Source organism: Microcebus murinus, chromosome 1 (assembly GCF_040939455.1).
Source record: "Microcebus murinus isolate Inina chromosome 1, M.murinus_Inina_mat1.0, whole genome shotgun sequence".
Taxonomy (NCBI): Eukaryota; Metazoa; Chordata; class Mammalia; order Primates; family Cheirogaleidae; genus Microcebus; species Microcebus murinus.
The window spans coordinates 77,011,071-77,033,031 of NC_134104.1; the positions used below are offsets into that span (position 1 = coordinate 77,011,071).

Below are 21,961 nucleotides of genomic sequence, written 5' to 3' on the forward strand. Positions count from 1 at the left end.
CCTTATACTAAGTCTTCAAACTTCAGTATGTATGTTATACTTCATAGCACCTCTCAATTTGTATGAACCACATTTCAAGTGTTTAATAGCCACATGTGGTTACTGAACTGAACAGGTTCTAGAGGGTTTCCATTGACACTCAGCTGTGATGAGATAGACCCTCAATTATGTTGTTCTCAGGCTGAGTGCACAAATAGAGGGACTGTGCCTAAAGTTATACCACTCAGGAGGATTTAATTCTTTTAATGGAAAAAGCAAGGATCTGGGCTCTATGACATATAAAATCACTATTGGCGCTGCCTATGACCTGTGTCCAACCATTGATTGTGAGTGCTGGGACAATTTCAGTGACCAAAATACTAAAATTTTAAATAAGTGAACACTTACCAAATGGTTTTTTCTTCTCTTGCTTATCTCCCAGTGTCTTTGGATAAGTCTTTTTGTTCATGGTACAAGTCATTACCAGAGCTAGTAGTAGCTTATCTTTTTTCAAGGAATAGAACAAAATTCTCTATTTCCATTTCTAATAACATTCAATGCAACTTTTCAAATAGGTTTTAAGTTTCCACATCCTGTTCCCTTTTCAGTGATTTCTGGGCACTAACATCCATTCAAGAATCTAGCAATCTAACCGATAGTGAATGCAGCTGAGAAGTAGCAAGTAACATAAGTGAACAAATAAAACAAATATCCAAAAAAGATGTTAAAAATGCACAAACGCTCAAGCTCAAAAATATCATCCTCCATTATCTCCACTTTGCAGATTGGAAAACTGAGGTTCAGAAAGGGTAACTGGCTTCCCCATTGTCCCAGAGATTAAGTCTGTTTCCGAGCCAAGCATCCTTTCTGCCTTATTGCATAGCTCCCTGGAATAATACTTTTCCTTACAGCAATGAAGGCACTACTATCTGTTCCCCCACCATCATTACTTGACACCCTTCTTCCACCGTGTTTATTTTCTCTACTTGTGAATTCACGGTAGTTGAGTATATTCTCTAGAGCAGGTTTCTTTAGTTCTAATGCTGCTCACACCATTTGTAAGATATGGAATGTAGCTTGATTTCCTTATCAATAAATTGGGGAAAAAAGAGGCCCTTACTCATGTCAACTAGCTTATCCATGTAAAGCACTTCTAATAGAACTTGGCTATAGTAGGCACTAATGATATCTTTTACTTAATGGATAAGAGACCAAGTTTTCACTGTTCTTCACTTGCACTCTTCTAACACATGAAAGCTTCTGGCTTGAAGGGAACTTACGTATTGCCTACTGTAACCTTCCAGCCTAAGAATCTCCTCTGCAATACTCCTGAATGGATGGATATTTTTAGTTTACTTGGTGAAAACTTGCTGCTTCAGGGACCACTACTCCATTTTTGCGCAGCACTAACTTCTGGGAAAGAAGTTGTACCATAGTGCAAAAAATCTGGGCTTCAGAGCCTGGTTTTATGATCCTCCCATCATCTTACCCCCTTCCCACCCATTACTATACTTTATTGCAAGAAAATCTTGCAATAAAGATTGATTATTGGAACTTTGATAAAAATCTGTCCAAATTACAATATGCCTCAGATAAAGTACTTAAAGCTGACTAACACTCAGAGTCCAATGATAAGAAGATATTCCTTTTTAACTCGTTAAAGTATGGCAGTTGACCATGGATAAAAAGGAGTGACAAAGCCCCATTAATGTTCTTTGTAGGCCGAGCATTATCTCTATGGGGGTCTTTCTAGCTAAGACTAGTAACTCTAGCTCTTAGTATCATCACTGACTTTTGCAGACATCTTGGAAAAGTGAGTATTTGCAAGTGCAAATAATGATCAAGCACTCTCTTGGGTTTAGATATGTAAGGGAAATGATCATTTTTAAGAAATGTTCAACTACAGGCAATTCAATACATAATGAATCTCAAATGTACAAAAAGTCTACTAAACTTATTTACGTGATTTCATTTGATTTCTAAGATAATTACAAATAGTAGCACTCGCTGCTGCTGAACTACACTAATGGCTGGAAGGCAACTCCACCACACTGCAACAGCAATTGTTGAACAGCACTGAAACATTCACTAGCAGAGGCAAACGTAAATGAAAAGTAGAGTGTGAGAGGACTGTATAATGAGAAAAGGGGAAGGAGGTTCAAAGTCAAATGTACTAAAGTCACACACCATTTGAATCAGGTGCCATTAGAGGAGGCAAATGGAATTTGCAACCCTACTTTAAATTCATTTTCTAGAGCCACTGGTAATTCTTGTTCCTAAACAAATCAAAGGCTTTCCAATCATAAGGTCAACTAAGATTATACACATGAAAAGTACCTTCTAAATAGTAAAGCATCCATGTCATGTTTTATTATTCCCAAATTAAATGAGAGGAGATATACTTTCTCAAGGACAATTAGGTCTTTGTGTAACTTTAATCCATGTGTCCCAATCTCTAATCTATTCATATTCTTCAAGCTTCTTTCTAGAAGATGCCATTGCCATGTGTTTAACTGGGTTTGGGAACTGGATTTTTATCACTCTTTTGCATGCTTGTGCATCCAACTCACTTGATGGGAGGAGGACAACCCAACTAGCTCACAGGAGAAAAGAAACAGGAGTCACGAAAAAAATAACAACAAAATGTATTTAAAAACAGACTTCTCCAGTTGGCATTTTGAATGAGATAGTTAACAATTAACTCCAACCCTCTATGTTGTGTTTCTTTTGCTCCTGGAGTCCTCTTGCAGCTTTAATTCTTGAAACTCAGGTGGCAGCACCAGACATTAAATCCCCAAAGGGAGAGGTATTAGTAAACCTTTTGCTGGTCATTCTTTTCTGAATGCAATGGGCAAATTCTTAAGCCCTCTTTATTCATTTCATGACGATCATTAGAAAAAAAAATTAAACCAAACTTGCATATTGAAAATAAAAACAAAAACACAGACAAAAAACCCTGCAGATAATAAATATCGCTGATTCACTCATTTTAAACAAAGTCCAATTTTATTCACTCTTAATATCCTTGCAGTCCATTGTATACCTTCTGCACTGATCCTTGTTTCAGTAGCTGTTTGATACCTGAAGAAAGAATGAACAAATGATTCTATTAACAAAAAAGCTACTTCCCTAGAGTTTAAAGAGCATGTTTCATGGAAGGCTCATAAAACGCCTTATGACAACCATAGATCTGAATTAAACAAATAGCTACAAATCTCCAACTGGATCACATGTAGATACTCCCCCCCCCCCACACACACACACGTGCATCCAAGATGATCCCTTGTCTCTTTCTCTCAGGCCCACATTCCACATATACAACCCCACAAAACGCTATGAAATGACAAATGAGAAGCAGCAATAAAAAAGGAAAGAAAACTCTTCAGCTAAGTCTTCATTCCTCCTTTTTTATCCTCTTTTTATCGCTCTCCTTTCTTTTCCCATTTAGGAGCCTTAACTGGGCTCTCTTCCAAACCAGTCATCATAGATACCTACCCCTGAGCCTCTAGTCCTTCTATTATACCTCATCTTCCCTTTTGGAGTTTAGTCCAGCTCATTTGTTTTAAGTGATTCTGTTTCACTCCCCTACAACCTATCACTCCCTACGTTTCAAAGCCCAACTTACACAACATTTTGTAACAGTGACACAAAGATTTTTTTTAAATTGCCTTTACAGAGAAAGACAAGTTCATTCCAATCTTTGTTTTCTACTAGTATTAATGGTTGATGTCTCCTATCATTGGAGGCTTTTACATCTATTGCCACCCTCCTAACACACATCCAACAACAACTCCCTCCCACCCCCAACTCCTTATAGTCCATACCTTCTCTTGCTTCCTCTGTTAACTGTTCTTTTGGAAAATCCACATCAAAAGTGATTATCAAAGAGCCCTTGATATTGTTGTTGTCAAAGCTAGGGAGCCCTTCCCCCTTCTTCCATAGCTTTGCTCCCGGCCTAGTGATCTTATCCCGGGAGATATGTACCTGGAAAGGAAAAGGGAATGGACTGGAATAGGTCTGGCACATGAAGTATACCACGCAGCTTCTAGTGAGCACTGGCGCATAAAACTAATGTCACAGCTCAGCAAAAGGAAAGGATGAAAGGGCAAAGGAAATGTATTAGGACAATGCAAGTCACAGAAGAAAAGGTTTTTAAAAAAAGAAAAATCAAACACAGAAACAAGTAAAAAAAAAGTAAGGTTTTTGTCAGTAGAAACTATAGAACAGGACTGTCAAAGGCTGCCATCAACTCTGAGTAGCTAAAAGTCTGTGTTACTGCTGGACATTCAGCAGCAGAGTGAGGAGAAAAGGCAGAACAAGAGCGAGAAAGGAGTCCCCGTGGTTCTAAATGATTGAGGCATCTGAAATAAACTCAAAACTACCCATTTGAAGGCTTCAAAAGGACAGAAAACAGGAAAATTGGTCTGTTTACCTTGTGACCATCCAAGTGAGTAATGTCCATCTCAAAGCCAACAAGAGACTCAACTAGCGAGATTGTCACATTTGTGTACAAATCATCTCCTCTCCTTTCAAATATTGGGTGCCTAAAAACAGAACAACGTAAAAATTGTTAATTTCCATCTCTCTCTGAGAAGAGTTCAAAAAGTTGTTAGAAAAATCTGAGATAAAGATGAATACTACTCTTTCAAACAATAAGCATTTATCAGACATGCTTTTGTGTATAGTATTAACTGAGACTATAAAGTTGTGTAAGTCTCATTAAATGCTACTCTTAAGGAGCTTACAGTCAACAAAAGCCAAAGTACATAAGTAAAACTATTAGTCACCAGATTATGGAAAAGAGAGAAAGACAACTTCTAGCAGAAGTTGGGGAGACAAGCAACTGAAACAGATCTGTGGAGATTTCCTGTGCTGTCCTTGAAGGCCAAGTCAGCTCTGGAAATGCAGATAAGGCAGCTGTGAGGAAGAGGGGAATAGAGTGAAAGAGAATTCTGGCAAAGGCAACAACTTGAGAAGGTACCAGGTTTATTCAGGGAACAGCACATATTCCATTTTCTCTGGGAAGTGATGAGAAAGACAAGGTAGGTAAGGAAACTGGGGAAAAAGTTGTTGAGATTAAAGAGTGAGGTAAGTGAAAAGTCCTAGGCAGTGGTGGGCCATTTTCCCTTATTTCAATAGGAATCTGTTTCAGTGAACCTTAGGTATCACTGGTTTCCAAAGTGGTAACAGGAGAGAAATAATAAATAAGAAAGCCCAAGCCCCAGGTAAAATTGTCTAAGCAGCACTTCATGCTGAAGAGAAGCTCAGAAAAGTTCTGATCATAGAAGCTGCAATAGTATGTAACAGAAGGTCCTTTCTATGGAAAAGTCCCCCATTTTTATATGGTGCCACAGTTCCTCAGCTAAAATCTTAGCTCTTCTCGACTCCCTATCTTGTTTGCTTCTCTTTTATAACTTCTTACATGTCTTATCAAATCTTTCCTTTCAACATCTTTTGGATTTATGAGTATTAAGTAAATAACTGGGGCTCAATTCTAGGGCCCAACCCCAAATTTTCAGTAGTATTATTAAAAAGTTACAAATAATTGTCTAGGGTATCAAGGGCATGAAACAGAAAAATGTCTGCAAGTGCTCTGGTGGCTACTCACATCTCTATAATCTGACTCATCTGAAAAGCTGGGGCTAAAGAGAAGGCCTCTAAAGTTAGAGTACTTACTTAACAACTTTGATTCTGAACCGTAAATCTCCAGGCTCCCCATCCACGTGAGGTTCACCTAGTCAGAGCAGATAACAGCATACTGTAAGTCACACAAGTCAAACATCACAAATCTACTTAGCAACTGAGATAATTTTTTAAAGCCACTACCTTAGGTATTGACTCTGTCAAGTCTATTTGTAAGGGCAGTGTCTATGCCTGTTTATATCAAGTTTCAGGTTATTAGTGAAGATCACCTGTGCCTTGGGTACAGCAATAAATAACTTGACCTATTTCCTAAACAAAAGAATGATTCAATGGTTTTCTGAACCTAAAGTCTTAAAGCTTTTTCTTTTCTTTTAGAATTTTAAATTTAAGTCCAAAGGTGAGGTCTGAGAGCATTTTATTAATGACAACTAGAGCTACATTATCTTCTTTCATCACTTAAAATTAATCCATTAAGATCAGAACACCCTAAATTCTGATAAAATTTAAAACTTGGGCTACCTGACAATAACTTTTGGCTATGATATTCGAAGGATAAGCAGTAATGGCACTGCTTCAAGTGACTAACCATGATAATCATAAAAAACATTCTGTATCTTAAAACTGGATGAAGAGTGTTAGAAATTATATATGCATTTACTATGTGGCCATTAAGACCTGGTGAGAGGTATTCATAAGCAAGCAGAGAGCAGAAAGCTATAATAATAAAACATCAAATATCAGTATTTCACCTTCTCCAATAAATGGGTACTCCATGCCGTCTCTCACCCCAGGTTCGATTTCTACCTCTAATGTTCGTTCTTCATTCACTAGTCTGAGCAAAAGAGGATCAAAAAAGAAAACCAAAATGAAAACACAAACAAAACCCCAGATATGGACAGTAGTTAAAGTTTTATGTATTTTATCGGAACTTTTTCTTGGAAGACTATAGTGTGTCTCCACTTGACAAAGCCTTCTGATATCCATTTACATCTTCTACATGCTAAAATTCAGGGTGAAACTACTATATATTACATATACACATAAGATTGATCTAACATTCCAAGTAGGAAGAAAATGAAGCATTAACACTTAAATATATTCAGAAATAAAGGGCACTGTTTATTAGTTCAGAAACATAAAAGTATTTAGAATACTTAAGGAAAAAATAAAAATTTCCTTTTTTTTTTTTCCTCTATCCTTTGACAGACCGTGTAAGGGAAGGGAGAAAGAGGCAGGGAAGGAGATCTAGGTTATGGACCACTAGCATTTTATTAGGCAAATCAAATTACACAGTGTTTCTCAGTAGAACAAAGAAGATGCTTTCACTTACTTGACATTAGGGCATTCATCGCAGACCACCTCCTGGGTCATTTGGAAGCGCCCAGGGCCCAGCTGGGTGGTCCGCATTTCTTGCCGACAATTGCATTTCCGTTTGCCTGGAGCCTGCCTTGCCACAGGTTTGTTTCTAACTACCTAAGAAGTACATAAACAATGTCAGCTTTTCTCTCATGCAAAACAGCCATTAGTTTCCACTAAAACTCAGGGTTCTGTGCACCTGGGTGGACTGAAACTTCCCTTTCTCTGGCAAGCTATCCCTTAGGGAGACCTAAAACTGACAGAACTCTTTGAGGAGGACAAATCAGCCTAAAAATAGGCTAAAATGAAGCAAACACATACTTAAATGACTCAAATTCTAAAGCTGGAAAACAGAGAAGAGTAAGAAAGAAGACAACCCAAAAATAAGATGTAGCACGTAAGCATTTCTAAGCCACAACTAAATGCTACTGAGTTAAAGTAGTTCATAGAATCATTATCTTTTAAGAAATCTGAGCTGTGTAAAGCATACTGAGGAACAATCACAGCCCTCAAAAACTGGTATGTGGCTACCATCCAATCCTGTGATTAACCTAATAAAATGCCCTCCTTGCTCAGGCAACTTGATCTAGAACTATTTTCCTTTAACAGGCAAGAACACATACAACAACCATCTCTTTATAGTTGACTGTAAGCAAACCTTCTGATCCCTCTAAATATATGAGATTAATATATAGGAAGAAGTGTATTCCTATTTTTATCCACTTATTTAGTCAAAATACCAATCACAAGGTATGTGCTCATGACACAGAATGACAGGAATGCTTGAAGAAAAGTCCTTTAAAGTCTACCAACATATGAAAGCCCAGGACAACAGAAGAAATTATAAAAACGATAACAGTAATTAGAGCAAACACTTTTATAGTAATTACTATAATACATGCCAAGCAATGCTTTAAACACTTTTACATATTCAATTAATCCTTACAACCACTTTATGAGGTAGATACTGTTATGATCTCAATTTTACAGATGAGGTAATGAAAGCATAGAAAGGTTAAGTAACATGACCAAGGCCATGTAACCAATATATGGCAGAGCCAGGATTCTAAACTAGGCGGTCTAGCTGCAAAGTCCTTGCTTCTAACCATTATACATCTTATCTATCTCTCAATGCAATTTTTTCTTAATCAAAGAATTTACCATGGGGTCATTGAAATAGCGAAGCCATTGCATCCTTTACAATGATTAGATTAAAAGAGAATTTGTTTAGGAGCACACTAACAGCAAAAACTGATGTATACTGTGTAATAGTGATGACTGCAGAACAACAGGTTTGGAAGGGATTGTGGGAGTTAATAAGGCTCACCTCTTTTCTCTAAACAACTTCTCCTGTTTTTGAAGGAGAGATGGCTCAAATATTTTTAATGCCCCTTTCTTCTATCCTGCAGTCTGAACAACAGTATTACAAGCCAATAGCATTTTCCCTGATTGTTTATTCCTCTTCTTTCAACTATTCAGTGCAAAAGCTACAACTAAGAAGAAATGCTTTCTGTAAAGATGGAACATATGCATAGGCTACTGGTTATCCCCTCCAAAATCCTGGAAAAACTACAAGAAAAACATGGATTACAGGAAATAATAACTGTAAGATAGAATATATGGGAAAATCCCAGAGACAGAAGGCTGTTTTGAACTGATATGTATGTAGGGTGGTGGCTACAACCTGAGCAACAGTAGCTAGTGAGGGCAGTGAGAAGACATGAGGAAAAAGTAGCTGAAGATCTGCTCTTGCCTCTCTCCTGAACTGCCTTGGAACAAGTACTGTTTGCCCCTACTCTGGAGAAGGAGAAAACAAAAGATCCAAATACCAAACAAAACCCAAAACACCCCAAACAAACAAATAAAACACAGTTAAAAACCACTGGGCAAGGGCTCGCCCCAAGATGCTCTACAGGGAAAGTAGTTGCCAAAAATACCCATAAGGTAATATGTGCTCACAGGCCAAAATAGCTAGACACCTCAGGAGTCCAACTATCTCCCCCCTAAAAGACAACAAACTGGATGACACATATATTTCAAGCAAATGTGCTAGAGAAGACAGATCAGGAATTTAAAATAAGCATGATAATAATTAAGGAGATATGAAAGACATTAGCAAAATGAAAAAGAAATAATATAAGAAATAGAATTATTTTGAATAAAAATATGAGTTGCAATTAAAACATAATAAATGGGATATTATTAGAATGGATATAGCTAAAGATCGAACTAGTGAGCTGGAAGATCAGAATGAGGTACTCTCCCAGAAGGAAGGAGTAAAGGAAAAATAGAATTTATTTTTCATACATAAAAGAAAGTTAAGAGTAGACAGATGTGACAAAGGAGAGAATTAAGTATTTGAAAAATATGGAGATATATTTTCCAGAATTTAAAAAAGATGAATAAACTCTAAAATTTACAAAGTTTTAATAGAAAATATAAGTGAATAGCTTTCTTACTTTATTTTTAAACTTTTCTAGAGACAGTGTCTCACTATGTCATCCAGGCTGGGGTACAGTGGCTGGACCTATTCACAGGTGGAATCATGGCGCACTGCAGCCTCAAACTACTGGCCTCAAGTGATCCCACCTTAGTCTCCCAAGTAGCTGGAACTACAGGTGCCTAGCAATGCACTGAGGTACTTTCTTATCTTAGAGCAGAAAAGAAATTTCTTAAACAGGACACAAAAACTAACCATAAAAGACTGACAGATTTGACCACATTAAAATGAACTAATTCTATTCATTGAAATAAATCTTAAACATAATGAAAAGATAAGTTACAAACTGATAGGATGTATTTGTATTACATACAGTGAACAACAGATTTGCAGCAAGAGTGAAATACTCTTAGAAATCAATAACAAAAGGGCAGGCCAGGCATGGTGGCTCACGCCTGTAATCTTAGCACTCTGGGAGGCTGAGGCGGGTGGACTGCTCAAGGTCTGGAGTTCGAAACCACCCTGAGCAAGAGCGAGACCCCATCTCTAGTATAAATAGAAAGAAATTAATTGGCCAACTAATATATGTAGAAAAAATTAGCCGGGCATGGTGGCACATGCCTGTAGTCCCAGCTACTCGGGAGGCTGAGGCAGAAGGATTGCTTGAGCCCAGGAGTTTGAGGTTGCTGTGAGCTAGGCTAGCGCCACGGCACTCACTCTAGCCTGGGCAACAAAGTGAGACTCTGTCTCAAAAAAATAAATAAATAAAAAAATAAAAGGGCAAAAGAAAAATGGGCAAAAGACATGAACAGTTATTTCATAAGAGAGGAAACAAATACGGGCAATAAACACATGAAGAGATTCTTATTCTAACTGGCAATCAAGAAAATACAAAATAAGACCACAATGAGAGAACATTTTGTACCCATGTGATGGTCAAAAATTAAGAAGTCTAATAATTCCAAGTATTAGAGAGATACCAAATCTATAGAATCTCTTCGTAAATTGCTGGTAGAAGTGTTGATATAATCAATTTCAAAAATAATATGGTATTATCTTGTAAAAATGAAGATTGGTTCACATTATTCAGAAATTCTACTCTTAAGTAAATCCACCCAACAGATATTCTTGCTCATGTGAACCTGGATATATGCCTAAGAATGTTCATAAAAGCACTGTTTGGAATTGAAAAAAACTGGGAAAAACCTAAATGCCTATTGATAACATGTGGCCACAATAAAATTTTATCCAGAATTATAGCTATAAGTAATTAGGATAAATCCTAGCAACATAACAGTAGGTGAAAAAAGCCAGTCCCAGAAGATAATGAATGATATGCCATTTTTACAAAGTCAAAAGCAATGAAAACAATACATTATTCAGCTGTTTATACATACATGATAAAACAAACAAGAATGGCAAAGGAATAAAGACAAAATTGAGGACAGACATTATCTCTGAAGGGAGGCAGGGGAATGGAATAGAGAAGTAGTATCAAAGTAAGTTAAGTTATGGTATTCTTTCACTTAGTTCTTAGGCTGGGTGGTAAGTTCATAAAACAATGACAACAGTGTATCATAAATCAAGGATTATGATTAATTCAATTCTGTGCATCTGGCTACTCCCCCTTACCCTCTAAAAGACAGAGAAGGTATATAGAAATCTCTCATTTTAGTACAAAGTATAAATTCTGGGAGTCAATATGAGCGGCTATATTTGAACTTACTTCCACAAAATTTCCTGCATACACTTCTTCCAAAGTGACTTCTAGATCTACAATAATATCACTTCCTCTCGGAATATTTCTGTCTTGCTGACGAGGGGTCCCTCCAAACATGAAACCAAAATCTCCAAAGAAGCTGTATATAAGTGTAAAATCATCAGGAAAAGAAATCAGAGTTCATGTTTTACAATTATTTTGTTTTCTTCACAATGATAAAATATTGTTTCCTACCAACACATTGTGCAAAACTGAAAGATATTTTTAATACACTGTAGTCATATATCATACACAATTTTTAATTTATATACTATCAACTATATTGCCCCTTACCACAAAAAAAGTTTACTTTTTTTTTTTTTTTTGAGACAGAGTCTCGCTTTGTTGTCCAGGCTAGAGTGAGTGCCGTGGCGTCAGCCTAGCTCACAGCAACCTCAAACTTCTGGGCTCGAGCGATCCTTCTGCCTCAGCCTCCCGAGTAGCTGGGACTACAGGCATGAGCCACCATGCCCGGCTAATTTTTTATATATATATCAGTTGGCCAATTAATTTCTTTCTATTTATAGTAGAGACGGGGTCTCGCTCTTGCTCAGGCTGGTTTTGAACTCCTGACCTTGAGCAATCCGCCCGCCTCCCAAGAGCTAGGATTACAGGCGTGAGCCACCGCGCCCGGCCAAAAAAAAGTTTACTTTTTAATACACTATGGCCCATACATATAGCACAGTATATACATATAGTATGCCAATGAATTCAACACTGGATTCAACCAATGAAATAATGTTTCAATTCTGGGAAAAATCCATTTATGGTGGACATATTGAGAAAGGGTATAGTGTATGAACTTATACAATGCTGAACTTCATGGTTAATTGAAGGAATTTTTAAGGGTAATGTTAACATATGTAGTTTTCACTTTACATGAAAGAGGCTACTGCTCTGTACTAAATCTTGGGTATGAAATTAAATAAGCTAAACATGCACTAGCGTTAGTACAATTCTAGTTCTTAAAGAGAAAGAAGTTCTAGATTCCACAAGACCAAAATTAATTTTTGTAAGTAACAAAAGAATCATTTTGAGATTAATAAAAATAATGACCTTTAATTATGCAGGTGTTCTAATCTTAATTTTTGGTATTATTAAGAAGCCTCACCAATTAGCACAGTGAGGATGATGATTATATATAATAACTTCTCCTCCACCAACCAGCCCTGGTGAGTGAATTCTCTGAATCTCAAATAAAAGCAAAAAGGGAGAATGAAATGGGAGTTATGGTAAGCTTTCTCTCTTTCTGGTATCCCCAGGTATCACTTTGGTAGCCAAGGAGAACAGGTCACTTCCCTAACAGGATAAAATAGCCAAATTAATCCTGGGGAGATAAAGATGTACTTCCTAATCATATTACTCACACATCTTTACAAACCCTTAAAATCTATTGTCACTCCCAAGCACTAAATGGAGAAACGTATTGTATGTTACAGTGATTCTTACTTCTTTTGGGGAGGGGTTCACAGAACTCTTTGAAAATCTGAAGAAAACAATGAACTCACTCCTCATAAAAATACAATTTAGTTTAAAACATTTTTTTATTTATAACTTCAGACCTGAAACCCTTGGTTAAGATCTCCTAGTATATGGCATCATCAGGGAATGTGGAAATACAAATGCTCAACAAAGAGGGGTTCAAAGGGAGGAGGAAGGGAGTTTATGATTCCAGACACCCAGCACCCCCAGAAGGCAGGAGATAAAAGCCTCTACCTTAATCCCTTCCCTCAATGCTGGTTATCATAATCATCCCTTGCTTGTTGACAGGATGAAAGAGAAGCAGTTCTGGGTATGGAAATAGGAAGTTTTCTCTCTCTGCTTACAGTACTTTTGCTCACTAAATGGTTTACAGATTCCAAGACAGCAAGTAGGCAAGGACAATCTGGTTTCCAACATACATCCCCCATAATTTTCAGGGTTGATTTAACTAATATGGTTGGCTAGAAGGACAGCCCTTTCAATGCTATCTGTCTTTCCTGAAGCTTTGTGACAACAGAAGACTATCTTTCCACAGGGAAGACAGTAACTGATTATTGGATTGGTTGTCTTGTACTCTTCATCAAAAGTTTCTGAACTATAGAGTGAGGATAAATTTTTAATAATCATTAAGTGTCCCATTCTCAGACAGTAATACTTTGTAGATGGATAAATTACTTACTGTGAAAAAATGTCTCCATGGGAGCTTTGATGACCATCTTTTAATCCTTCTTCACCATAAGTATCATATTGTTTCCGTTTCTCATTATCTGATAGAACCTAGGAGATAAAAACCAGTGGAGGAAAATATCATGAGTTGGTAATATTCAGTTAAGGTACATTCATGTTTGTGTGTGGTTTTTTTTTTCAAATCTGATACTGGGTCTAAGATTTCAGTGGGATGTAGTTTTCATTGTGTATTGTATTAAGGCATGTTTACAAAAGTTATTTTCTCTAACAGACTAAATTCTTTGATGTACTGTTAATTTCACATTGCTCAATTCATGTTTTTAAAGTTATCAAACCTCACCTAGTCACTTAAATATCATATCTGAGATTAGTGATGTGCCTGTGAAGGTCAGGGTGGTAACAGGAAAGAAGTGAGATAGATTCTTCAGGTTTACTTCTCATGCAGTTTGACTCTAGGGCTTATGCTGTTAGCAACCATACTAAATTATCTCTCTACACTATAAATTAAGATATGTCTATAACAGATTGTCATTAGTAACAGAAGCAGTAAATTAGGACAGCTTTACAAATAGCTGGGCCCCACATGTCTACAATCTCCCCACACCCAAACACACGCAACATGTAAATATTAGGAGATTGGCAAGTCAAGGGAATTAGATGATTGCCCCTCCAGAGAGGTCTACTACACTGCTGTATTTTCCTACTCTTTTTATAAGACATGTTTTTGGCTTAGGGCCTGAATAATATGTAAGGAGTCATGGTAAGAATTTATTAACATTTAAAATATACTTAGAAGGATAAATAGAAATTGATGTACAAAAGAGGGAGACTTCTTAAAAGCAAAGACAAATGGGTTAGTCCAGAAGTGACCACAGTATTTTGACTAAAGCCACTGTGACAGACCAGAAGAGAGAACAGAATGTTTGGGCAAATATCTTTAGAAAATAGGTCCTAGGGGAAGCAGAAATAGGCAAGATTAACTTTAAAAAACACAAAAACAAACTCTTACTATTACATGATTTGAATTTTCAATATTTTCACTGTCAAGTCTACTTCTCTAATCTTGCCTTGGCAAAGAAATAAACCGTGAATTTGGGTCTATAAAAAACACCATTTCAAGACCTCAAAATAATAACTAGTTTTAAGTCAGTTTCTTTCTGGACATCGGAGGCTTATGGAATAAGCCTTTCAAAACTACCTTTGAAGTCATTTATTATCATTTACTTTCTCCTCACTTTTCTTCTATCTAAGGAATTCAATTTTATTCCATGGTCTTGGAAACAATTTTATTTTATTTTAAACAATTTTATTTAAAGGTTCTCAGCTGACTGGCCAACCAACACACAGATTTCAACTAATTAAAATGCCAGCAGTAATCCTAGCTCTCTAGAGAAAACAAATTTCTCTTCACAAAAGATTCTTCATACTGTACTGGGATTCTGATTTGTGAACCCTAATTTACCTAAGAGTAAATGCAATCAAGCTTCAATAATAACAAAGAAAAAAGAAACTTTGAACTAGTAACTAGAAAGGTTGTTAAATAAAGTACAATTTCATGAGTATAGCCTGCCTACGTCATGGATAAAGAATATGGTAGATTCTTTGGAGACCATGGTAAATTCAGCTTCCTAGAAAATATTTTGAGAATTGGGTTCTTAGCAAACACTGATACTATCCATGGAAATACAGGGTAAAATATGGAATCCATATTATCAATAAGAAACAAAATGTTACATGTAATTTAAGAGGGGCCATCAACCTTCTCAAGTTTATTAATGGGCCTCAGTTTGAGAATTTCTGTCCTACAGGATCCCTGAAGATATGAGGAAAAGAAAGGGGGACCCCATCAGCTCTAGGGTTCACCTGGGTATACAAGTCACTGTTTTGGTTCAGAGCTTTTTAGTCTAAGAGGTCTTGGGATTTCTTCCTTTGGGGTTCTTTGTAAATGTTTTCTGATTTGTTTCCAGCTTTTGCAATACATAGAGATTTAAATTTGAATTGAGTTTTAGCTTTGTGACTCTTAGAGTCAAACTAATTTTTTTTCTGTGCCATTCTAGAAAATGGGAATAAAAATATGCATAGCTGTACTATACTTCATGGTGTCCTAGTGAAGACTAAATGAAACGATACATGACATGAAAGTGTTCTGAATTCTAGATTAGAGGCTGCAAATTCAAACTATAGCTGTGTTTTGTTTCATCTGCATAAAAAATAAATTTAACCAAATTAGTTAAATTTTCACAAGCAGGAGAATCTATATAAAAATCTGGATTTCCAACTTCTCTTGAAAAATTAGATGATCTGGCAACACAGTAGTGTTTGTATTTGTATTTGGCAAAAACTGGCTGGGGTTTTTGCTATATACATTCTCATATATAGCTGCTCCTTTAAACAGGGCAAGAAGGCTTCAGTTTATCACAGTCCACAACAATCCCTATTGTTTCCCAATATGGATGCAGAATATCCATTGTTATATTTTATCTTATATCTGCCCTGCATGTTACTTGTCTGGTTCAGTGCATATGGGCAAATAGGTTCACAACCCTCATTTAGGTTTTGTTTTTATTTCTAATTCTAGTTCCCAAACTGATTGACCAATAGACCAACTGGTTAATCAACTTATTAATCTATTAATCTTTCTTTCTTTTATTTAGTCTTTTTAACATTACTCTCCATATTAAAATAAATATTAATATGAGAAAGGCAGGAAATGGCGTCTACTAAGATGAATATACGATTTACTAAAACATAGCGTTAGAACCACTCTTCTTTTTATCCATTGTTTATTTTTAAATAGGAGTGACATGAAGAAAGGTTTCTCTGTGTTATATATATTTTTTCTATAGCCATAGGTTTTATTCATACTTTATCTTTTTTCCTGATTCACCTCATATGCAGCACCTAGATCCTGGAATTTCTCCTGGGCTTGTGGATCATCAGGGTTCCGGTCAGGATGAAGCTGCAGGGCTAGTTTTCTATAAGCCTTTTTAATATCCTTTATAGAGGCACTGCGAGGCACCCCCAAGATCTTATAGAAATCTCGCCTGGAAAGTGGGAAGAGAGAACAACACTTCATTAAAGAGTTATACATTACATTTTAAAAGTGAAAGTGGATTTTCCCCCCTTTATATTTAGGTTTGTGTCTGAGCAAAGTGGTACAAAAATGAAGGTATACGTCACACTCACATATACACAGAATGACTAAAAAGAGAACACATCAGAAATTGTAATGAGTCTTATATATTGAAGTAATTACAATGAGAGGCTATGTTTTTTGGGCATTACTAGATTATTCAAAACATCTGAGGCAATTCTTTTTTTATAACTACCTTCAGTTACAAAAACCATTTTTATCATTTTATGGTCCCATGCTATTTTTAGGCAATAACTGTATAATCAAATTAACTCTCCATCTTTTTCCCTATATTGGCTCCAAATGAATGCTGCTTATTTCCAAAAGTCAAATAACCTTAAAGGATGACTTTATTCAAAAAGATTACGTTACATAAATATTCTGACTAACAGTAACATTGTTGGAATGTTAAAGATGAAATAACTGAAATTAACTTCAGAGGTTAAAATAGAGGTAAGCCAAAGCCAAAATAAAAATTCTGAAGAAAGAATAACACGCATTGGGATGCATGAATTGTGCTTTTTGCTGAAAGAGAAAATATCAATCTTGTATTCATTTCTAGTAATTATACTAGTTTGTCTAGATCAAACCTTTATTATAGACAGCTGCTAAAGCCCATATGCAAAAGCCTCTATGTCTCAGCAGCTGTGAATATGCATGGCATGCACTAGAGTAGAGATCTACTGACTTTCTTGCCAGGGACTATGCTGGAATCCAATGAATTGTAAAGCAATCTTTGCAAAAAGTGGTAGTGGGAAGATAGAATAGGACTACAATAAATTCTCAAGGCAGGGATTTTACATAGCCCATTGAAGAGACCAATAAAAACACACTGAATGAAATGAATAAATAAAAACACTCACAAAAATCTATTTCTTTTGCCAGAGTCATTTTAGCTACCAGAATTTATTCTAAAAATGCATTCTCTCAACAATGGGAATGGGGAAGCTATTTACAATAGAGACAGTGACTTAGCAGTGATGGTAATTTAAAAATGCACTGGAGGCCAGGCTCAGTGGTTCACACCTGTAATCCTAGCACTCTGGGAGGCCAAGGAGGGAGGATCACTGGAGCTCAGAAGAGGAGCCTGAGCAAGAGCAAGAGCAAGACCCCTCTACTAAAAATAGAAAAAATTAGCTAGGTGAGGTGGTCAGCACCTACAGTCCCAGCAATTGGGGAGGTTGAGGCAGGAGGATTGCTAGTGCTGGAGTTTGAGGCTGTGGTATTATGATGCCATTGCAGTCTAGCCTGGGCAATGGAGCAAAACTCTGCCTTAAAAAAAAAAAATGCATTCGGCTACCAAGACCAGGTGATATGTGACAAAATATTTTTTAAAAATTATAAGCTCTTATTCACACTTTAGGAAAAGTCATTTAATTATTTCATATATCTGTTTTTAAAATGATCACTTACAAGAGGCTCTATGAGAATTGATTAGGGGCTTTTTCCTCCCCCCCTAAATCTGTTACATTTTGACATCTTTTGAGATAAGAACAAAATAATCAAAAGGATTGCTAACGTTAGTAACAAAAGGGCTAACTGTATAAAGTGTGAGGCTTAGAATATGCTTCAAATAAAAATGGTTAAGTAACAGCACAGAAAAATGCAGGGAAAAGATGGCTAGCACAGCTCAGCATCAACATTACAGTTCCTAAGAGACTCCTTTACAAATGACTGAAGTTTAAACCTACAGTGTTAATAATATTTATGTTGATATTTTCTTAAACACCTAAGGGTGTTGCTATAAATGTAAAAAATACTAGCAAAAACAGTATATCAAGAAAAACAATGAAGCATTTTCCAGGAGTTATGTTTTGAGAAATTTAAGATGTTGCACAAAAAAATGATGACAAAGTTAAAGCATATATGCACAGAGAAAAAACTTTTAAGAGAACAGTACTTAAAATTTAAAGCTCTGCTAGGTAGCACTTTCCCTATTTAGAACAACCTATGAACTGTCAGAAGCTGAGACCTACTATTCCTTGCATTCTAAAATATGAGGCCGGCATACCATATCCTGGGTCACAAGGCTTGGATCTTAAGAAAGAATCCTCAAGGGTTCATCTGCTCCCATTCCCTGCATAAGGGGTGGCACATTACTATCCCAATGTTAGAGAATTTAAATCGTTCCTTCAAGATTATATAATTCATATGTGAGGTAGGGGCACCTGGGTAGAATCCCAGTTTACTACCTGTTGGTGAATTGCTCTTCCCACTCAGACTATTTAGCTTCTTAAGAATGTACCACAGAGAGAGAGGCGTGATGACAGCTTAGGCTCACTAAATAGCTCAGGAAGCTGGGAAATACAAGAGCTCTGCAAAGGTCTCCTTACTCTCTTAATCCAATTTCTTTCAGTCCTTGCATGGCTTCCCTCTCTGCCCTCCCCACTCGACCTGGCATAACCCACCCACTTTAAAATCACCCCCACAGTGGTTCGTCCAGGCTAGGCGTAGCATTGTCCGCTTCTCCAGCTCAGTAGGGCACAGCAACCCACCTCCTGGACCAAAGAAATGTCCATTCCCTCAACCTTGGCCTGGCACTGTCACTGCCTTCGTGACACTCAGGCACCCCTCTTTTCCTCAGCTCTGCGTGACATTGCTTCTGCTCACAATCACCTCCTTTCCCTCAAACTGCCCTCATGCCCCAGATGTGTTCAGCAAGGCATCCGACTCCCACTCCTCCGGGCAAACCTAGTTCTAAGGGCCTCTGGATCTAAGGCCTTCTCACTGGTGCCACCCGCGGCTCCCCTCTCACCCCACTAGCTTGGCCCATACCACCCAGCCCTCCGCCCCACAGCGATGCCCCTCTCCACTCCCTCAGTCTGGCAGTGCCGCTCCCCCCACAGCCCCCCCCAGCCCCCTCCGCCTCACACACACGCTTCCCCAGCAAAGGCTGACCCACGGGCCCCGCGCCTGGGGGTGCCTGTTCCTCACCCGGCGATCACGGCCCCGATGAGGTACAGCAGCAACAGGCAAAAGGTGCTCAGGTTCTGCGGGGCCATGGCTCTTCTGTCCCAGGCCCGGTCCCACACACTCCTCACAGCCTCCGCCGCCGCGTCAGCTCGCCAGCCCACCCGGCCCAGTGAGGCCGCCTCACGCCAGGGGTCTCCTACTTGGTCCGCAGAGACAGCTAGCGTACCCTCTCCCCCACTAGTCCACTTCCCGGGAGTCCAGAGTCCCGGCGAGAGAAGCCCCCGGCAGGCGAGGGCCAATCGCGGCCCGGGGCATCACACGCGGCCGGCGCCTGGGAGCCAATCGGCGCGGTACACTTCACCTCCGAGGCGGCGCAGGCAGCCAGTCAGGCTTCGGAACAGCATCCACAGCTCCCGGCCAACTAGAAGAGGAAACGTCAGAGGGTCGCGCCGCCGCAGGAGTCCGCTCGGCCAGGCTCCCGGGAGTCGGAGAAAATTACGTGAAAGGTAGGGGGTGGTGCCACGTGAGGGCACCCGAGGTACCTGGTCTCCCCTCGCCCGCCTCCCCGGACTTTCCGCCAATCACAAGGCTCCTCCCCAGCACTGACCAATTGCGGGAGGCAGGTTTCATCTTGGTTACATGTCTTGGAATTTCATTCAGTTTGAGCTCCCAGCTGGAGGAGGTAGCGGACATACGAAGGCGGAATGGGCGGAGTCGTGACACCCCAGCCTACTACACCCGGAACACTTAGGCTAATGAGCCAGGCGCCTTGGCTCATGTCTGTAATCCTAGCACTTTGGGAGGCGCAGGCGGGATGATTGCTGGAGCTCAGGAGTTCGACACCAGCCTGAGCAAGAGCCAGACCCCTCTCTACCATAAATGGAAAGAAATTAGCCAAACAACTAAAAATAAAAAAAATTAGCTGGGCACAGTTGCCCGTGCCCGTAGTCCCAGCTACTTGGGAGGCTGAGGCAGGAGGATCGCTTGAGCCCAGGAGTTTGAGGTTGCTGTGAGCTAGGCTGATGCCACGGCGCTCTAGCCCAGGCAACAGAGTGAGACTGTCTCAAACAAACAAACAAACAAACAAAAAAACCCTAAGAAAACTGTTGGTTTTATGGAAAAGAAGCCTTGTACCATACAGAGAAGCGACCTTGGAGACAGACCGATTTAAGTTCGGATTTGATCGCTTTGGCTAAGATTAAGTGCATAAGTGCAGTATCTGTTCTTATCAGTTTAATATCTGATACGTTCAAAAATTCTTTTTTTAAAGAAAAAAAAGGATTCTACCACTTCTTAGCCGTATACCTACACCCACCCCAGTCAGAGCCTAAGTTTATTAACAAAACTGAGGCAGTGTTGTGATCTTTTTTAACAGGAAAAAATATCTGTAAGTCGTCTAGCACAGCGTCTAGCACATAGGTAGCACTCAATGAATAAAAACTTACTACAGTTTTGAGCAGAACTCTTTGATTCCCCCTCTGCCTCCAGTTTTGCTCATCACAATAAACACATCACCTAGTTGTTCAGGACAAAACTCCAGATGCCTTCCTTGATTCCTTTCCTGCATAACCTATCCAATTCTTACTTGAGTTTAGATATAGCCCCAGATAAATAGCTTAGAGCACTCTGCCAGACAAATGGTGCTCAACAAATAATAATTGCTGTTGCAGAAAACTACGCATCATTATTACTAGGTCTCCGGGCCAAGTCACATCATCTCTCACCTGGCAAAGACCTCCTAATTGGTCTCTTTACACCACTCTAAACTCTTACTTAATATTTTAATAACTGTTCCTCACTCATGTTTCCCACCCCATGATTTTTTAAAATCATGTCATTCCCTATTTAAAGGCCTCGAATGGCTTTCCAATTACAATTAGAATAAAATCTCAACTCTATGCTAGTTTACAAAACCTTATCTGCTTTGTACCCTCACCTATTATACTCCTCACCATGTTCCAGCAAAACTGGCTTCCTTTCTCTTTCTTGAATACACCAAGTTCATTCCTACCTAGGGCCTTTGTACTACTGTAGCTGTTCCATTTACATGAACAGCTCCTCCCTCCCTCAGATCCTAACATGAGTGAATCCTTTTTTTTTAAATTCAGGTATCAGCTTACATGTTGTCACCTCAGAGAAGACCTCCCGACCAACCAATCAAAATTAGTCCTTACTGAATCCCTTATTCTTACCCTACCCTATTTCATTTTTTCCATCCCTGGCTCCCCACTCACACATTGAAATGCCAGTTTCATGAAGGCATGGATCTCTAGACTGTGTTCAAAAATGTATAAAACAGTACCTTAGAACAGTGCCTGGCATGGAGTAGGTGCTCAAATATTTCTGAGTACAAGTTGCTTTGACTGTGATCTTCAGATGGCTGGCTTCTTATTCTTCAGGCCTCACCTCAAATTCAGCACTACAAAGTGGCCTTCTCTGATGCCCAGCCCCAATCTTCATTAGCATTTACTACTAACTGAAATTATTCCATTTTATTCATTAACATGTATTGTCTATTCTCCCTATTAAATTATACACCCAAGAAAGCAAGGACCTTGTCTGTTCACCA

The 21,961-nt window shown here is 38.5% G+C and overlaps 1 protein-coding gene across 1 annotated transcript; it reads right to left on the reverse strand.

Moving 5' to 3' along the window:
- Window positions 1–2,607: 2,607 nt before the first annotated feature.
- DNAJB11 (DnaJ heat shock protein family (Hsp40) member B11) lies at window positions 2,608–19,739 on the reverse strand. The gene is made up of 10 exons (XM_076003239.1): window positions 19,414–19,739; window positions 16,234–16,390; window positions 13,339–13,436; window positions 11,145–11,277; window positions 6,953–7,095; window positions 6,372–6,454; window positions 5,656–5,713; window positions 4,412–4,523; window positions 3,804–3,963; window positions 2,608–3,060 (listed from the first exon to the last, which is right to left on the reverse strand). The coding sequence occupies exons 1-10, from the start codon at window positions 19,479–19,481 to the stop codon at window positions 2,996–2,998; spliced, it is 1,077 nt and encodes a 358-aa protein (XP_075859354.1). The 5' UTR covers window positions 19,482–19,739; the 3' UTR covers window positions 2,608–2,995.
- Window positions 19,740–21,961: the final 2,222 nt, after the last annotated feature.

What these genes read in the sequence shown, in the direction of transcription:
- DNAJB11 (XM_076003239.1), bottom strand. Translation starts at nt 19,481, where the DNA reads ATGGCCCCGCAGAACCTGAGCACCTTTTGCCTGTTGCTGCTGTACCTC. An exon ending in ATCGGGGCCGTGATCGCCGG is followed by an intron (nt 16,391 to 19,413) that starts GTGAGGAACAGG and finishes CCCACTTTCCAG; the next exon opens with GCGAGATTTCTATAAGATCT. An exon ending in CTCACTTGGATGGTCACAAG is followed by an intron (nt 3,964 to 4,411) that starts GTAAACAGACCA and finishes TTTCCTTTCCAG; the next exon opens with GTACATATCTCCCGGGATAA.